This window comes from Carcharhinus amblyrhynchos, chromosome 17 (assembly GCF_965287045.1).
Source record: "Carcharhinus amblyrhynchos chromosome 17, sCarAmb.v2.hapA, whole genome shotgun sequence".
In the NCBI taxonomy this organism is placed as follows: Eukaryota; Metazoa; Chordata; class Chondrichthyes; order Carcharhiniformes; family Carcharhinidae; genus Carcharhinus; species Carcharhinus amblyrhynchos.
In genome coordinates, this window is record NC_137340.1 from 2,970,368 (window position 1) to 2,988,656 (window position 18,289).

At 44.7% G+C, this 18,289-nt stretch overlaps 1 protein-coding gene across 1 annotated transcript in view; it reads right to left on the reverse strand.

Moving 5' to 3' along the window:
• mypn (myopalladin) overlaps positions 1-18,289 on the reverse strand; it is a 208,245-nt gene that overhangs the window by 64,997 nt on the left and 124,959 nt on the right. Inside the window, exon 10 of the mRNA XM_080205403.1 lies at positions 16,668-16,995. Within this exon, the coding sequence (XP_080061529.1) occupies positions 16,668-16,995 (328 nt within the window). The remainder of the gene's footprint in view (positions 1-16,667; positions 16,996-18,289) is intronic.

Here is an 18,289-nt window from a genome sequence, read left to right on the forward strand (position 1 = left end):
GAGGCCGCAGTGTTAACCCACTGTGAGGCCGCAGTGTTAACCCACTGTGAGGCCGCAGTGCTGACCCACTGTGAGGCCGCAGTGCTGACCCACTGTGAGGCCGCAGTGTTAACCCACTGTGAGGCCGCAGTGCTGACCCACTGTGAGGCCGCAGTGCTGACCCACTGTGAGGCAGCAGTGTTAACCCACTGTGAGGCCGCAGTGTTAACCCACTGTGAGGCCGCAGTGCTGACCCACTGTGAGGCCGCAGTGCTAACCCACTGTGAGGCAGCAGTGTTAACCCACTGTGAGGCCGCAGTGTTAACCCACTGTGAGGCAGCAGTGTTAACCCATTGTGAGGCCGCAGCGCTGACCCACTGTGCCACCTTGATATTAAAAATTGTGCTTCTGTGTAAATGTCTCTTCCAGCAGCTTCTTTCCAAATTGTGTCTTTATATCAAAGTCCCCAACTACAGAACCATATCTCCAAGCTGGTCAAATAATTCTGAATGGTTTACACATGTTTATGCCTCTGAAGGAACTTTCTGTTAAACTTCCATAGCACATTTATATCTAGAGATACCTGGGGAATTTTAAATTAGAATTGAGAGTCCACAGCAGACTAGTTTTTTTAAACTGATATTTCCCACATCTGTTAAAGTTTTTGGGACAAATGACACAACTACTTTATGCATACAGTACTTTATCAAGTTACATAGCTGACACTGAATCATCAGAACACAGTTACAAGGCCTGAGATGCTTACAATTCATTTTGTAAAATTAGACAGGAATAGGTTAAAAAGCCACGTGGGAGCTAGCAGTATGGCTAGGTGTATTGGTCAAAATGATTCTGTTCTCTAAACTAGCCCAAATTGGGGAGTCAGAGGTATTCTCTTTTCAAACTACTGAAAATAATGATGTTAATTTAGCTCCTAGCAGTCACTAACTTTTTGAAAAAATATGAAGTCCACAACTCTCCATGAAATAAGGCCCACTATATTGTGATTATATGGTTTGGTATTCTAAAGTGTGATTCCTGCCTCCCCCCAACTCCAGGCTGGGAATTCCCCTCAGAGCTGGACTGTGTGTGTGTGTGTGTGTGTGTGTGTGTGTGTGTGTTTTGGGGGGGTTGGTGGCGGTGGGGAGGATGTAGAAAAAGGGGCCACGGTCTCAGGATATAATGTAGGCCATTTAAAACTGAAACAGAGAGAAAAGTCTTCAGTCAGAGGGTGGTGAACCTGTGAAAATCTCCATCACAGAAGGCACTGGAGGCCAAATCACAATATATTTATTTCTAGACTCTAAAGGTGTCGAGGGGTATGGGGAGAGTGCAGAGGCATGGTGTTAAGATAGAAGACCAGCCATGAATGGTGGAGCAGATTCAAAGGGCTGAATGGCCTACTCTTGCTCCTATTTTGAATGTCCCTCTGGAATTGAACCTTTTTCATTTACATTGCCTCTCCATATTTATCTACCCAAATGTATCAACTTACACTTCTCTGCATTGTATTTAATCCACCACATTCTTGTCCATTTGACCAGTCAATGTCACAGAATCATGGAGTGCAGAAAAGGCCCTTTGGCTCATTAAGTCTGCGGCAAACTTGAGAAACACCTGACCTCCCACCTAATCACCTAACCTTCGTGGGCCGAAGGGCCTGTTCTGCGCTGTAATGTTCTATGTTCTAATCCCATTTACCAGCACTTGGCCCATAGCCTTGAATGCTATGATGTGCCAGGTGCTCATCCAGGTACTTTTTAAAGGATGTGAGGCAATTTGCCTCTCCCAGGGAGCGCATTCCAGGCTGTCACCATGCTCTGGGTAAAATGTTTTTCCTTACATTCCCCTCAAACCTCCTGCCCCTCACCTTGAATCTATGTCCCCTTTGACTGTCCTTTCAACTAAGGAGAAAATCTGTCCCTTATCCACCCTGTCCATGCCCCTCAGGTACATCTTGATCAGGTCACCCCCTCGGTCTTCTCTGCTCTAATAAGGATAATCCGAGCCTATCCAACCTTTGTTCATAACTTACATGCTCCATCCGAGGCAGCACCCTGGTGGATCTCCTCTGTAATCCTCCCAGTACAACCACGTCCTTCCTATAATGTGGTGACCAGAACCTCACACAGTACTCCAGCTGTGGCCTCACAGAAGTTGTGAGAGTTGTGTACTCCAAAACATTCTGACGAATAATAGGGGACATAGCACAGATCCTTGTGGTATGCCACTGGACACTGGTTTCCAGTTACTAAAGCAGCCTTCTGTCATCACCCTCTATCTCCCACAATTAAGTCAATTTTGAATCCACCCTTATCAAATCACTCTGTATCCCACGTGCATTTGCCTTCTTTGAAAGATTCCCATGTAAGACCTTGTCAAAGTCTTTTGCTGAAATCCAAACCGCACAACCCTCATCTGTACATCTGGTAAAAAATTCAATCAAATTTGTTAGGTATGGCCTCTCTCTGAGGGAGCCATGTTGGCTACTCCTGATCAAGCTTTGCCTCTCCAAGTGGAGATAAATGCTCTCCTCCAGAAATTTTTTCAGTAGTTTCCCTGACATGAGAGTCACTGCTCTGTAGTTACTTCTGTAGTTTTCCACTATCTTCCTCACAGTTCATTGTACTTGCAAGTGTTATGTCATCTACAAATTCTTAAATGGTGTCCTTTCCGCCCAAGCTTGAGTCACTCATCTATCCCATTTTGTACCTTCCCCCAATCCAAGAAACAACCATTCCCTACTCTATGTTAATGATCCTTTAAAAAACAGAGTCAGGGTCCAGATCTAAGCCTGGATCTTTGCCAAAAAAACAAATCCGTTCTTCTTTGAGGCACACCCTATCTATGTAACAGGCTGAGTTAAAATCTGTCCGTCTGGAGATGTATTATTTGCTAACAGTCACTCAAAAATCAGCAGTGAAAACATTGGTTGGGATTCTCTGACCTCATCCATGGCTGGGATTCTCCAGTCCCGCTGCTGTGAATGGAGATTTGGCTAACGCCAAATTCTCCATTCTCACTGGCAGTGATGGTACAACATTGGCGAATTCCAGCCATTATCTCTACTACTGAAGGTGCCAAACACAAACATACCAAAAGTAGATTCATTTTAGATGTCACTCATTTCAGCCTATTTCCGTCATGCACTAGCCAAGAGAGTGAGCAGGCTAACCTCTCCTCGGCCATTGCATCTTCACAGCTCTGCAGATTTTAGAAAGTGTAGGAGGGGTTAACTTGCATTCTCAGTGTCTGCTCAGTATCTCCACTGGTTTAGACCGGGGACTCACCACATACGCAATCACTACCACCGTGGATCGCTGAAGGACACATAAACTGCAGCAAAATGTCCAAACAGATTCAGTGGAAAACATATTCACTGTCACATCTGTTGCCTTTATTTGGCCATCTTTCATTGTGCCAGATATTTGGCAAAACTATGTTTGGATCGTTTTGTGAAGCCATGTATGGCTTCATACAAACCATTCCACCTTACTATGCTATACATGGTGAAATCTGTTAAACAAACTCTCTTGGAGATGGAACAGATCTTTCAAGGCTAACTTTTACTCAGTGATAGCACGCTGCCTGCTGAGGCAGAAGGTTGTGAGTTTACTTCCTGCTGTAGGGACACAACGTTGGCCAACACTTCAGTGCAATTCTGCGGAAAGCCTGGAATGTTAGCAGATGGACAATTAAATCAATGCTCTCACAGATGGATATTAATGAGCTCGTGACAGGTTTAGAAGAAAAGCAGAAAAGCAGAACATAAACAGAAGGAGGCCATTCGGCCCCTTAGCTTTCAAAGAAGGGTGGAGGGCAGTTAATGCAGAGGGCAAATTGGTAAATTAAATTCAATACAGGGGCAGCACGGTGGTTAGCACTGCTGCCTCGCAGCGCCAGGGACCCAGGTTCAATTCCGGCCTCGGGTGACTGTCTGTGTAGAGTTTGCAAATTGTCCCTGTGTCTGCTGGGTTTCCTCCAGCTGCTCCGGTTTCCTCGCACAGTCCAAATATGTGCGGGTTAGATTGATTAGCCATGATAAATTGCCCTTTAATTTCAGGAGGATTAGGAGGGTAAATATGTGGGGTTATGACAGGACCTAGGTGGGATTGTTGTCAGTGCAGGCTTGATGGGCCAAATGGCCCTCTTCTGCATTGTAGATTCTATGATTCTATCGGTAAGTGACATTTGTACTTTCACGTTGTCTTGTGAACATTGGGTGGTATCCCTGCCTCTGAGACTGAGGTTCCAGGTTTGAGTCCCATTCCATGATGGCCATAAAATGATGAAACAATTTGAGAATCTAGCTGCAAATCCTTCCAACACACACCTATGATGGGCAGTAAGATTGGAGGAGATCGCTGGCTAGTTATTTGAAAGATAGAAATTAGAGCCAGTGTCATTTAAATTCATACCTATAGACTAAACAGACATGTAGAAAGACATGCATGTTGCCATAGCAACTCAGACTCCTTTTTGGTGGTGGGGGCAGGGGCGGGGTGGTGGGTTGACTGGACATTTAAGATGAAGTTGGATAACCACACAAGGAAGAAAAGAATAAAAGAATGTGCAGAGACTATCTAGGATGTTGCTTGGTTTAATGAAGTATGGATATGAAGACAGATTTAATTGGGGATAGTTTTTTTGTTGGAACAGAGGAAGTTAAAGGGTGTTTGAGTGCAGTGAATGAATGAGAAGGGTCGATACAAATGGTGTTTCCCAGTGACTGATAATCTAGAACAATAAGACATAACTGGAATTTTTCACATCCACCCTCCTCCGGGATCTTCCAGTCCCGATTAAAGTCAATACGTTACTGGCTGGTCCGCCAAATCCGTCACAGTGGGTCCCCGCCACGGTGGGCCAGAAAATCACAGTCATAGTTTTAAGATTAAACACTAAGAGGTTCAGGACCAAGAGCAAATGTTTTTACACAGGGAGTATTGAAGCTGAGCAATGGATTATCACAGCAGCACATTTCATCATTGAAGGAAATGAAGTTAAAAGGATATGTGGACATGATAAGCACATGGGATTGGAGACTGGAAAGTGGAACACCAAGATGAACTCAGCGAGACAGTGACATATGGTATCAGTGTTTAACAACACCAGGTTAGAGTCCAACCAGTTTATTTGATAGTAATCCCACAAGCTTTTGGAAATGGTGTTCCTTCGTCAGATGTGTGGAAGGCTCACACACCTTACGAAGGGACACCATTTCTGAAAGCTTGTGGGATTACTATCAAATAAACTGGTTAGACTTTAACCTGGTGTTGTGAGACTTCTTACTGTGTTTACCCCAGTCCAACGCCAGCATCTCTACATTAGTGTTTAACTCAGAGATAGGTTTTTGATTGGTAAGGTAATGGTTATGGGAAAAAGGAGGGAAAACGGGGTTGATAAACATATCAGCCACGATCGAATGGTGGAACAGGTTTGATGGGTCGAATGGTTTAATTCGCTCCTGTATCTTAAGGCCACTGGACTAGTAATCCAGAGACACAGGCTTATGCTCTGGGGACCCAGGTTCAAATCACACCATAGCAGATGGTGAAATTTGAATTCAATAAAATTCTGGAATTGCAAGTCCAATGATGACTGTGCAACTACTGTCTGGTTCACTCATGCCTTTTAGGGAAGAAAACCTGCCATCTAAACCTGGCCTACACGTGACTGCAAACCCACAGCAAGGGGGTTGACTCTTAAATGCCCTTAAGGATTGGCAATAAATACTGGCCCAGCCAGCAGTGCCCACATCCCATGGACAAATTTTAAAAAAATCTGCTTCTGTCTTGTAAGAGGTCTTGAAACCTCTCTTATATCTGAACTAAAATCTATCGTATAATAAATGAAAGTGAACTAGGAACGAAGTCATCATTAATCACAGCAATATCATAATTGTGTCCAGCAGGAAGGCAATCAAGTTCAGTACAACAGTCTTGTCTTTGAGCTTTGTACAGACCACTGGAAACATTTTGGTGCACGTTAATATTAGTATCACCGTGAACTGGTGTTCACCGTGCTGTAATACTGAAGTTGATGAATTAGTGCGGCATGATGGTGCAGTGGTCAGCACTGCTGCCTCATGGCTCCAGGGACCTGGGTTCGATTCCCAGCTTTGGTTACTATCTGTGTAGAGTTTGCACATTCTCCCTGTGTCTGCGTGGGTTTTCTCCAGGTACTCCGGTCTCTCCCACATTCCACAGAATGCGGGTTAGGTAGATTGGCCATGATAAATTGTCCATTAAAGTCAGGAGGATTAGCAGAGTAAATACATGGTGTTACAGGGATAGGGCCTGGGTGGGATTGTTGTCGGTACAGAGTCGATGGGCTGAATGTTCTTCTTCTGCATTGTAGGAATTCTATGAATTTCATATTCAGTTGGAGAGTGAGAAATGTTGGTCTAAAGTCAGGGATCTGGGTTCAGTTCCAGCCTCGGGTCACTATCAGTGTGAGTTTGCACATTCTCACAGTGTCAGCGTGGGTTTCCTGCGTATGCTGCGGTTTCCTCCCACAGTCCAAAGATGTGCGGGTTAGGTTGATTGGCCATGCGAAATTGACCCTAGTGTCAGGGGGATTAGCAGGGTAAATATGTGGGGTTACAGGAATAGGGCCTGGGTGGGATTGTGCAGACTTGATGGCCAAACAGCCTCCTACTGCACTGTAGGGATTCTATGATTCTAAAGCTTATTGAATTTCACTAGACCTACTCGTACAGCCTACAGGGGCTGGACCACAGCGTAAACATGTTTTAAGAGGAATGGGAGCAAAGCTGTAACTTTGCCAGCGATGTTGATGATTTGGGAAATTCAGTGAAAAGTCAAGGAATGGAGGTCCCACTGTACAAGCAGGAGCCTCACCGAATGGGGAAATAACTTGCAGTATCTGTGTTTCAATTCAGCCCACACTCACACTATGAGACATTGCCCAGAGCCAGGGCTCTCAAATCTAAGGGAGCAATCACTCAGTGTAAGTACATCCTTCAGTAAATCCAAGTTATACGAAAGGACAAGAGTATAAACTAAACAAAAAAATGAATTAGAAAAATCAAATAAGCATTTGCCCAGAATATAACAAGACAAAGCAGGGCAAAGTGAAGCCAACATAGTTTTGATTTTTGGCAGTGATCCAGGGAAGGAAGTCAAACACACATTAAACCATTCACCACAAATCACCTCCAGACAAACCAAACTCCTGGAGGAATATGCTTTGCTGAGTTCTGTACAGTAGCTAATTGTTGCTCGGTACATTTTAATACTGTTCAGGTGGTCTGTTGCAGCATTTTTTTAAACTCCACTTCCTGAAGTTTGTTGGGTTAATTTTGTTTTGAAGATTCAGAAGCCACAACTTGAAATTTTAAAAACTTTAAGTAATCAAAATGAATTCTGGGAGCACAATTTCAAAATAAGGGGTCTCGCATTTCAGATGGAGATAAGGAGGAGTTTCTTCTCTGAGATGGATATTAGTGTTCGAACTTATTCTGCAGAAAGCAGTGGAGGCCGGCTCACTGAATATATCACGGCTGAGTTAGACAGGTCTTTGAGGGGTTAGTCAGGAGCAGGGGGTTCACGCAGTCCGGGGGATGTGCAGTTCGAGGGGGGTAGGGAGAGAGGTTGGGCAGTCCAGGCAGTGGAGTTTGGTGATGATAGATACACTGTCCTGGAGCTCCAAAGTTATGGACCATTATGATCCCAGCTGGTTTTACTACTGGCAAGTTAGGTCCCAGGATGGAACTATGTCTGATAGATTCGAATTTTTTTTATGTAGACATGTGGTGAGCAGCTACTGAATAGAGTCACAGAGTCCACTAATGTACTTTTAACAAGCAAAATATATATTGAACAAGAAAAGATGAATTATATGATAGAACATAGAACACTACAGCACAAACAGGCCCTTCGGCTCATAAGTTGCGCCGGTCATATCCATACCTACCAGGCCATAGAACTATGTGTAACTCCCAATCCCATTAAATCCCATGTACTCATCCAGAAGTCTTTTAAAAAACCCCAGTGAGTTCGCCTCTACCACCACCGACGGCAGCCGATTCCACTCACTCACCACCCTCTGAGTGAAAAACTTACCCCTAACATCTCCTCTGTACTTGCTTCCCAGCACCTTAAACCTGTGTCCTCTCGTAGTGACCATTTCAGCCCTGGGAAATAGCCTCCGAGAATCCACCCTATCTATTCCTCTCAACATTTTATAAACCTCTATCAGGTCGCCTCTCAACCTTCGTCTCTCCAGGGAGAAGAGACCCAGCTCCCTCAACCTATCTTCATAAGGCATGCCTCCCAATCCAGGCAACATCCTTGTAAATCTCCTCTGCACCCTTTCAATAGCTTCCACGTCCTTCCTGTAGTGAGGCGACCAGAACTGCGCACAGTACTCCAAGTGGGGTCTGACAAGGATCTTATAAAGTTGCAGCATTACCTCCCGACTCCTAAACTCAATCCCTTGATTAATGAAGGCCAGTACACCATACGCCTTCTTGTCCAATCCTCCACCTGTGAGGCCGATTTAAGAGTCCTATAGACCCGGACCCCAAGGTCCTTCTGCTCCTCAACACTGCTAAGACTCCCACCCTTGATATTGTACTCCTTCATCCCATTGGATTATTATGCTACTTCTTCACCCACAACTATACTTTTATAGATATATACAGATTCAAATTACAACTTATATTCTCATGCAGACAGAAAGTACACGGTCCAGTAATCCAATAGGTGGGTCGGACACACTACAGTCCGAAATCAAGTGACAGATCCCAAACGGATGCTTTGTATCTCGAACCAACTCCCCCTCCGATATATGTCACACTAGTCTCACTGGAATTCTGTCTTTCACACAAGGGTTTCCAATCTCAAAGTCCAGAGTAATCACTTTGAAACTTTTCCTTTTCTCTCTTCCACAAGGGTCCAACTCCAGGATTTTGATTTCTCCTTCCGATGTTTCTCTGTTCTGGATCGCCACATGCATTCAAGCTTCATCTTTTACACACTCTCTCAGTTATTCAGCTGTTCCAATACAATACCACCACTTCATAGGCCCATAGTAAGGATTACAGCCTTTGGCTCCTTAGATCTCTGGCACCTCACAGGCCTAATCTGCTGTAAATCTGCTTCCTGCAGCTTTCTCACTTTAGACTTGGAGCCTTCCTCTGCTCCTCATCCTTAACTTTACTGAGCAGGATCTGTTGCACATTTCCTGTCATCACTTAAAGGTTTTCATGGAACCTTTCTCCTTTTCTTTTGGGACCTGCTCCCTGCTCCCTCTCCCATAGACTGATCATTTTGCATCTCCCTTGAGGTCCAGATCTCACTCGCCATTCACTGTTATTTTAATTTTGGAGGAGCACATGAAAGATTCTTAGACTTATTTTCCTCAGCAACTTGCTGGTATGTCTGTCTACCTAAAGAGGTTTAAGTTACTCCCTTCATCTGAGAGCATAATCATCAACTGGGCTAAAAACTACTGTTCTGTTTATCCATAAATCAGGAAGAAAAATACCATCCCCAAGAAAAAATACCATCCCCAATGTTCTTCTCCACTGTGCTGGGAATGCTCAGTTCTGAGATCGAGGAGGAGGATAAAGGGACATAGATGTACCCATTACTCCAATCTCTGCCTCTTTTACATGGCCCTTTGGGACTTTTGGGACTACACAAAAACGCAAGAAGTAGGAGTAGACCATTTGGCCCATCAAGCCTGCTCCATCATTCGATATGATCATAGCTGATCTTGGACATCCACCCACTTTCCTGTCCCTTCCCCATTACCCTTGATTCTCTGAGACCAAAATGTAGCAGCACAATTGTCCCTGCCGCCCACCACTGACATAACAAGACTCCCACCCAGGAAGGTCAGGAACCTCATTTAAAGACCTGATTAGTGGGCTTTCCCGCCATTCCCCCCACATTTGGATTTAGCCCTCACCAGCGCGTCATCATGTCAATAAGATTTACAACAGGTTTTTGGGAAGCAGGTGGGGGGAATCCACTGGCGGTGCATAGCTAAGTATAGCCTTTGAGGGGAAAGGGCCATACCTGGGCAGTACTCAGGCACTGCCTGCTGGCACTATGGCACTGCCCCCTGGCCCTCCTGGCACTGCCCACTATGGCAGCAGCAGTGTTAGGCTGCTGGGGTTGATTCCTTTGGGGATTTCTATGGGGGAGGCTCCCCAGGTACATTGCAGAGGTTTGCTGTATATGTGTTGGGAGGGGTGGGGGGTGTCCCAGTGTGCATGTGAGTGGGAGGTTCTTGTTTGTTTTTAACCGAAGCCCTTTGAAAAGGACTACGCGATCTCTGGAAAGCTGACATTGCTGGCTCTTTGAACCTACTCCGCCGGTGTGACAATGTGGACACGCGTCCAGGATTTGTAAAGTCTGTGTCATCTCATCGCAGTAGATATCATCGATTGAGGAGACTAAAATCAGTTGAACATAGAACCCTACAGTGCAGAAACAGGCCCTTCGGCCCATCGAGTCTGCACTGACCACAATCCCACCCAGGCCCTATCCCCAAACCCCTGCACATTTACCCACTAATCCCTCTAACCTACACATCCCTGGACACTAAGGGGCAATTTTAGCATGGCCAATCAACCTAACCCGCACATCTTTGGACTGTGGGAGGAAACCGGGGCACCCAGAGGAAACCCACACAGACACGAGGAGAATGTGCAAACTCCACGCAGACAGTGACATGAGCCAGGAATTGAACCCAGGACCCTGGAGCTGTGAAGCAGCAGTGCTAACCACTTTGCTACTGTGCCGCCCATCAGTTGTGCTGATGTTTGCCACTAAAACAAATGCCTTTATGATCTGAGTGTTGTGGGAACTTTTGAAGAAAAACTGAAAGAGAATATGCGCCGGGAAGAAGCACTCTAATTAGAACCTCTGACTGTAGTCTTTGTTCACGAGGTTATCATTGAATGTTCTCTTCAGCAAGGTTACAAATTAAATCATCAATCCTGTTTGCAAGTTCTGGGGGTCTACAGACAGCTGGCTTACATTAATGAGAACGTGAAACAGTCTGTCTTTGACTGAATTATTCCTTCAGCAATAAACAAATAAAAAACAATTGTCACTTAATTGTTGTATGAAAGTACATAATTAATCCGGGGTTTTGGCTTAGCAGATGTCAAAGATTTTAATTCAAATACAGCAACAGGATCCACAACGTAAACCTATTCATTCTAAACAAAACAGGATAAATCCAAAGGAATAGAAACTGCACAACAATAAAATAGCTTGTCAACTTGCATCACTAATGAAATAATATTGGCAGACACAGCTATAAAGGGGTTTCTACTTCAGATCACAAGCTGGTTTCTGTTGGTTAATCAATTGGTAACAAGGGAGCTCAGACTCAGCATTATTAACAGAGCAAAGGGCAATTAGACTTTTTTCCACATAACGTTGAGACCCCAAGATGCTTTACCACAGTGGAGGGTGGCCTGCAGCCCATCTGGGTTCAAAACATTTTGTTGACCATTCCTCCGTGTAGGGTTGCCCTATTCCACTGATTCCCATCTGCGTATTCTTCTTCCAACAGTGTGACAGATACGAAATGCATGTAAAGCAAAGGCAAGTGAAGTGAGGTGTGTGCTGATTACCCACAACACTGATTGTGTGAGCTGTGTTCTGAGTAAAAGTGTAAATATCTCTTTTACCATTTGAAGTTCATAGTTCTACTAATATATAAATGACTAGGCATTTTCTATAACTCGTTATGAATGCTTCTCTTATGAAACTCTTATGAACTGCCTGTATGGTCTGAGTGTCAACTCAGCTCACTTATAAAAAAGCCTCCTGAAAACTCATTTCTTTGACCCATCTTCTGGCCATCACTTCTAACACTTCCCTTTCTGACACTTGATCAACTTCCTTGTGCCTATAAGAGACAGACTTTGGGGTACCTTTATGCTAAAAGAATGCAAGTTGCTACTGTTAAAAAAGGGAAATGGATGGACATATGCAAAGGAAGTATATAAAACAACATAGGGAAATGATATTAACTGGAACTACAGTTGAGGGGTGGTACGGTGGTTAGCACTGCTGCCTCACAGCTGCCAGGGATCCAAGCACAACTCCGGCCTCGGGTGACTGTGTGGAATTTGCATATTCTTCCCGCATCTCATGGGTTTCCCACACTCCAAAGATGTGCCGGTTAGGTGGACTGGTCATGCTAAATTGCCCCTTAGTGTCAGGGAGACTAGCGAGGTAAATACTTGGGGTTACAGGCATAGGACCTGGGTGGGATTGATGTCAGTGCAGACTTGATGGGCCGAATGGCATCCTTCTGCACTGTAGGAATTCTATGATTCTGTGAACTAGCGCCAGTTCAGACACTAGACTGAATGATGCTTTTTCATGCAAATATTTCGGTGACATAATACGCCCCAGGTGGGTTTGGAGGCAGGCGGATGGGCTGTGAGATTGGGGAGAAGATTGCAAGTGGAGATCCATCACCTTCCTTTCTCCCCTCTGATTAAAACATCCAGGGCAGTAAGGTCCTGCAGGCTGTCTTCTGCCTGAAGACCACTTCAGGGCCTTATCCTGTGGCTGCTGGAATTCAATCAGCTGCGGGTCACCATCTGGGAAGGCCACCCATTAAACCCTGTTATCTCTCTTCTCCCCACAATTATCATTACACCTACACTCATTTCTATCTAGGGATCTACTTGCTGCTCCCTTCTGCAGTGCCCACTGTAATACTGGCAGCAGGCAGCACTCACGATGGCAGTGCAGAGCGGCCAGCCTCTGATTGACCAATGGTCTCGGGGGTCAGATTTCCAGCCTACTGGGGGCTTAATCCGATGGGAGAACTGGGCTACCCAGGTAAGTGCCTGAATGAAATTAAATTGCATTAGGGCCTCCAGGAGAAAAGTGATATGGGACTCCATGTCAAGGCAAGACCCCCTTCACCCAAATTCATTCCTGGCCGATATAACTGTCATTTCACAGGACTGTATACTCTTAATCTCTGTTCTTGGAAATTAGAGGAAATAGATGTCAAAACATGTCAAAGAATTCCTCAAATCCCTGAGGCCTCCAGACCAAGAAAAGACAGTTAAACCATTTAGAAATAGTTTTGCATATTTTGAACGGGATATGTTAGTACAAAATGGTCTACAGATATTATTGTTTCCCCTTGCAGTCCTGATTTTTTTATTCATTATCTGTCCTACAGAATTTTATAAAGAAATTGTGTTACACAAAAAATGGAGGCTTATATCAAGCAAAGCAGTTAAGCTGTCCTATTTGTTCTGAAGAATCACTCCCATGGTAGGTATAAATACAGATATACATGTGCAGCCTTATGATTCAGTTTTACCATTTAAAATAACTGGTCTGGTTTCCTTCATGATACTTCAGTCAACCTGTGAAGATTGAGTCAATACTTCAAAGAATATTTTCCTATGCTTCAACTCGGTTAGAAGAATAAAGTTTAAAAAGTGCTAATTATCTAATATATAATTGAATTTTATCCTTTGTGGGGAACCAGGCTAGATGAGAGTGCAGGTTGCTAAATCGGGGTCAGAAAGAAACTTGAATTTATATCATGCCTTTCATATTTCTGGATAATCTGAAGAATCTTGCAGCTCATAAATACTTTTAGAAGTGTAGTCACTGTTATAATCCAGGAATTGGGGCAATAAAGTTGTAGTTTGATTCAGTTTGAACCAGTTACTAAGGAAGGGAATGTAGTCGGTAGCTGGCAGACAGAGTTTGGTGGGGGCTGATGAGAATGATTACATTTGGGTGTCTGGTGGAGGGTTAGGAAGTGCTCTCAGATCTTAGTAGTCTGCATTAGCAGTTCCAATATATCAACAGAGGAGTGAGGAGCAGCCTGTTTAACCCACTGGAAACAGTGACATCAGGAAAGCCAGACAGGGTCAAAGATAAATCCACAGGATCAATTCAGGCAAGGCCTGGGGAACAGCTGTCAGGAAGTAAGATCCACACAAAACTGGAAGCAGCAACAAATGCTCAGTAAGATGGCACAACATAATGTAGTAAAGGGTGAATGCTGAGCTTTGAAGGAGAAGTGAAGCGAGCAAAGTCAGCATGGTGTAAAGATGCTTGTTTGCCAGGTTAAGGAAAATGCAACTTGTTTATTTACAGGTTAAAACTACAGAGAGGCTTGCGCCCTCGTGGCTGCAGCCAGCTCCCAAGGTGACTCTGAAGTGCAGAAGCCCATGTTTACTCGGGTGATCCCCCACCCTGCTCACTGATTGGTTCCCTGGGTCATATGACCCTTACTTTACTGATTGAATCTTAAAGGGACAATCACCACCCATGAGAAGCCGAAGTATTACACCAAAGCAGAAACTATTCAGCAACTTGGGTGGGTGGGTGGGTGAGTGGGTGGGCCGGGGGGGGGAGTAGATGGAACAGGAACCAGCAGTTCTTGCCACTGGCAGAGCCATCTCTGTCCTCAATCTTGTCTAAGGTCTGTCTTCTTTGTCAAAGACAGTGAAGGTTTCGCCTCATAAAGACATGTCGGTTTATGTGAGGATGGATGCTAAGGCTGCCTCCCTTGTCTTGTGATCCTTTTTCTCCTTTAAAACAAAAAAAAGCAGCCATGCACGACAAGGTACCTATGTTCAAAACTGTTGTTGCAACAACTTAACTTGTAGCTGAAAAGTCACGGATGAAATATAAGGGTCTGCAACCCAATCCAAAAAATGCAAAAACTTAGACCATAACAGCTGCAAATGTCAAATCAATAATGTACTACAGCGAAACAATGTTTGACTGTGAATAGTGGCATTCCCAAAAACAATCAAAATAGCTGCAAACCTTTGAAATACATTTCAATGCAGCACCCATTTTAAATCAATACTTAACCATTCAGGTTCATCTGGATGTGAAACATGTACGTGGTGCTATATTTTAAGTCCTTCTCAAGGAGAATGCATGAGAAGTGCAAACACACTTGGCAATGGAAAGTCAGCCTGGCTGCTGGATGACGGCCTGTGAATTGGATAAGCAACAAATCCTGAGAAATACTCACCCAACTTTGCCACTTTGCCAACTCACTCAAAATCAGCTGGCAAAATTGGGCCAAACCCCATAATTAGTCTTCAGGCCCCAACAGCAATGGCAACTTTCAGATCCTTTATTGCTTTAAATGCAAAGTGAAACTGAATTGCAAAGGAAATACTCTTCAGGACAGTGAGGTTTATTCAGAACCCGGCACTACAGGGAGCTGAACTTTACAGGACAGGACAGAGAGCTAGATTACAGTACTACTCAGATTCATGCTGCCATCCAGCTATTCAAACTGGATCTATCAATACCAATCTCAGTACCTGACCCACTCCTTTTTATGTGGCCCTCCAAAGAGGAATCTGTTATCAAGTTTTAGTTAAATGTAGCCCTCTTGCAACGGAGGTACCTTTTTCCCTCAGAAGGTGGGACATTGCGACGTACTATCCCCTACTAGGAGTAGACAGCCAGTTTTCCAGTCTCTGGGGGAATCCGGATGAGATGTGCACACTGGAGGTATTTGACTTGTCTCTCGCTGCCACATACTTCAACAGAGACACTAGCAGAGACTGCTGGTGGCTGCTATCTTGCTGGAAGTTCTGGATTCATTAGTCTGGATCCCAGGGTCCAAATTCTGGAACCACGCTTGACCACAAAAAGTGGAATTCACTGTTAGCAGTCTTGGAGGGTCTATATATTTTTGTTTTAAAACAGGCAATCAGCCATTAGCTTGAAAAATCAGGATGCTAATGCATCCTGCATTATGGGCGGCACGGTAGCACAGTGGTTAGCACTGCTGCTTCACAGCTCCAGGGTCCTGGGTTCGATTCCTGGCTCGGGTCACTGTCTGTATGGAGTTTGCACATTCTCCTCGTGTCTGCGTGGGTTTCCTCCGGGTGCTCCGGTTTCCTCCCACAGTCCAAAGATGTGCGGGTTAGGTTGACTGGCCAAGCCAAAAATTGCCCCTTAGTGCCCTGAGATGTGTAGGTTAGAGGGATTAACAGGTAAATGTGTAGGGATATGGGATAGGGCCTGGGTGGGATTGTGGTTGGTGCAGACTCGATGGGCCGAAGGGCCTCTTTCTGCACTGTAGGGTTCTATGATTCTAATAGATATTGGAGAATGTAGAGGTGTCGGATTGGATGAATGTGGAGATAAACACTGAGTCAGGGGGTGAACGTTCTATCTCTGTGCTTTCATTCTACGGCCCAAATCTTTCAGAAACCCTCAGAATTCCTCCTGCTGAGACCACAAGCATTCCTGAGCCCAGGCGGATACTGGGATGTCAGGAAGGATTTTACAGGTGGCAGCCAATTTAGGAAGAGCCAGGACCTGGACTGCCATTCACGGGAAAGGTGGCCCCAGTGTTCAAAGCTGCCTGTCCTATCAGAGGGTTGAATTTTATTAGTAGAACAAAACATTACTTCCTCCAAGACCTCTTCAGATTGCAGCATGAATCTATCAGGAAGTTTATCATTTTAAAATGTGCATCTCAATCTTTGTACATTGTCTGGTGCCACAAGTCTGCTTTAATGGCAGAAGAACATTCAAAACTGAAGCAACCAATAGAACTGTCAGTAACAACTATCGGAATAATAGCATCATGGTACGAATACATCAATCAGGAAACGTTCTGCTCTCAAACTCTCAGTGCTTCAGATGACTATAAATAGCATATTAAATACTCACAGTTTTGGTTTGGCAGATACTGGTGGCGGCTCCTTAGTGGGTGAGATTGGCCCTGACGCCCAAGTATTTTGTCCATTCGTTGCGCCATGTTCCCTCCCAAATGAAGGCTCATTTCCAGTGTCATCTTCAGGCAATTTGAAATGCACTCGCAGCCTTGCTTTCGGTTTGTGATCATGATGGTTCACAAGAACGCCCTCCAGTTTGGGTTTTAAGTGGGCAGTGGGACGCAGCAGTGTTTTGTTTGGCTGGGCTGGCACTCTAGCCTCACTGGCCTCGACTGTTACAGAGCTTGAAGCATTCATACTAACAGCATTACTGTCTTCAGTTCCTGCGGAGAAGGTTATCAAACAGGATGAGACTCAGTTTACACAAAATAAATGTTAACGCAGCAGTTTCTCTACAATCCAGAGCCAGATTTAAGAAAGGTCACTCCTAGCCATGAGCCTCATTCACAGGGACACATTGCAGGGGATTATGTACAGGTTCCAAGAAGCTCCTATTCTTGAGTAATGAGTCCCATGAGTGGGATTTTATAAAACCTGCCCTCAGGTATGGAATTAAACAATTTAGGGAAGCTTACTTTAAAAAAAAAGTGTTAGCAATAGAACATTGCAGCCACTGTCTCCAGCACATCTTGTGAGGCAAGAAGACCATGAATATTCCCCAATCCTCAAGCAAACTTTCAGCCTCCCTTCTGACAATCGTGGCTCCTCCCTCACTGACATGATCAACAACCCCAACACACATCCATCCAGCCTCAGTCTTGGAGCCTATTGGAGCTTCTAAGCAATCTGGGCATGACCAGGCACTGCCCACCTGGCACCCTGGCACTGCCAAGGGAGTGGGGTCTGAGTGGGTTGGAACCTGAGTGAGGGCTATGTGCAGGGGAGGGGCCTGTGACAGAGGGGGGGGGGGGTCATTCAGGTGGTAATCTGTCTTCTTGTTTTTGCTTCCAAAGTGAATAACTCACATTTATTCAAATTATACTGCATCTGCCAGTGATTTGCCCACTCACCCAACCGTCCAGATCATTCTGAAGGATCTCTGCATTCGCATCACAGTTCACCCTCCCACCCAACTTGGTATCGTCTGCAAACTTTGAGATGTTACATTTTGTTCCCTCATCCAAATCATTAATATATAATGTGACAAGCTGATGAGGAAGACACAAGAGACAGATTTGCTCTTGGCCCTGCATTCCTTAAATAACTGACAGGCTCCAGGAACAGTAAGCTAAGTGAGGTCATCTGACATATCTCCCACAGCCCTCCATTCCATCATCTCACAGCATAGCTGAACCATCACAGAGAAAAGGCTGGAAAATCTCATCAGGTCTATGAGCCTCTGTGGAGAGAGAATAGGGTTAACACCCGACAAAGTGTCATCCTGACTTAAAACTTTGGCTCCATTCTCTCTCCACAGCTGCTGTCAGACTGACAGAGATTTTCCAGCATTTCCTGTTTTTGTTTGAGATTCCAGCATCCACAGTAATTAGCTTTCACATCACTGACAGTACGGTTTCTTCATTCACATTTGTGCATTCTGAACTCATGTCTCGTTCAGGTAAGATCTTAGTCAGTGGTGATCAGCTAATGTGCTCACTCTGTCAAGTCCACTGAGGA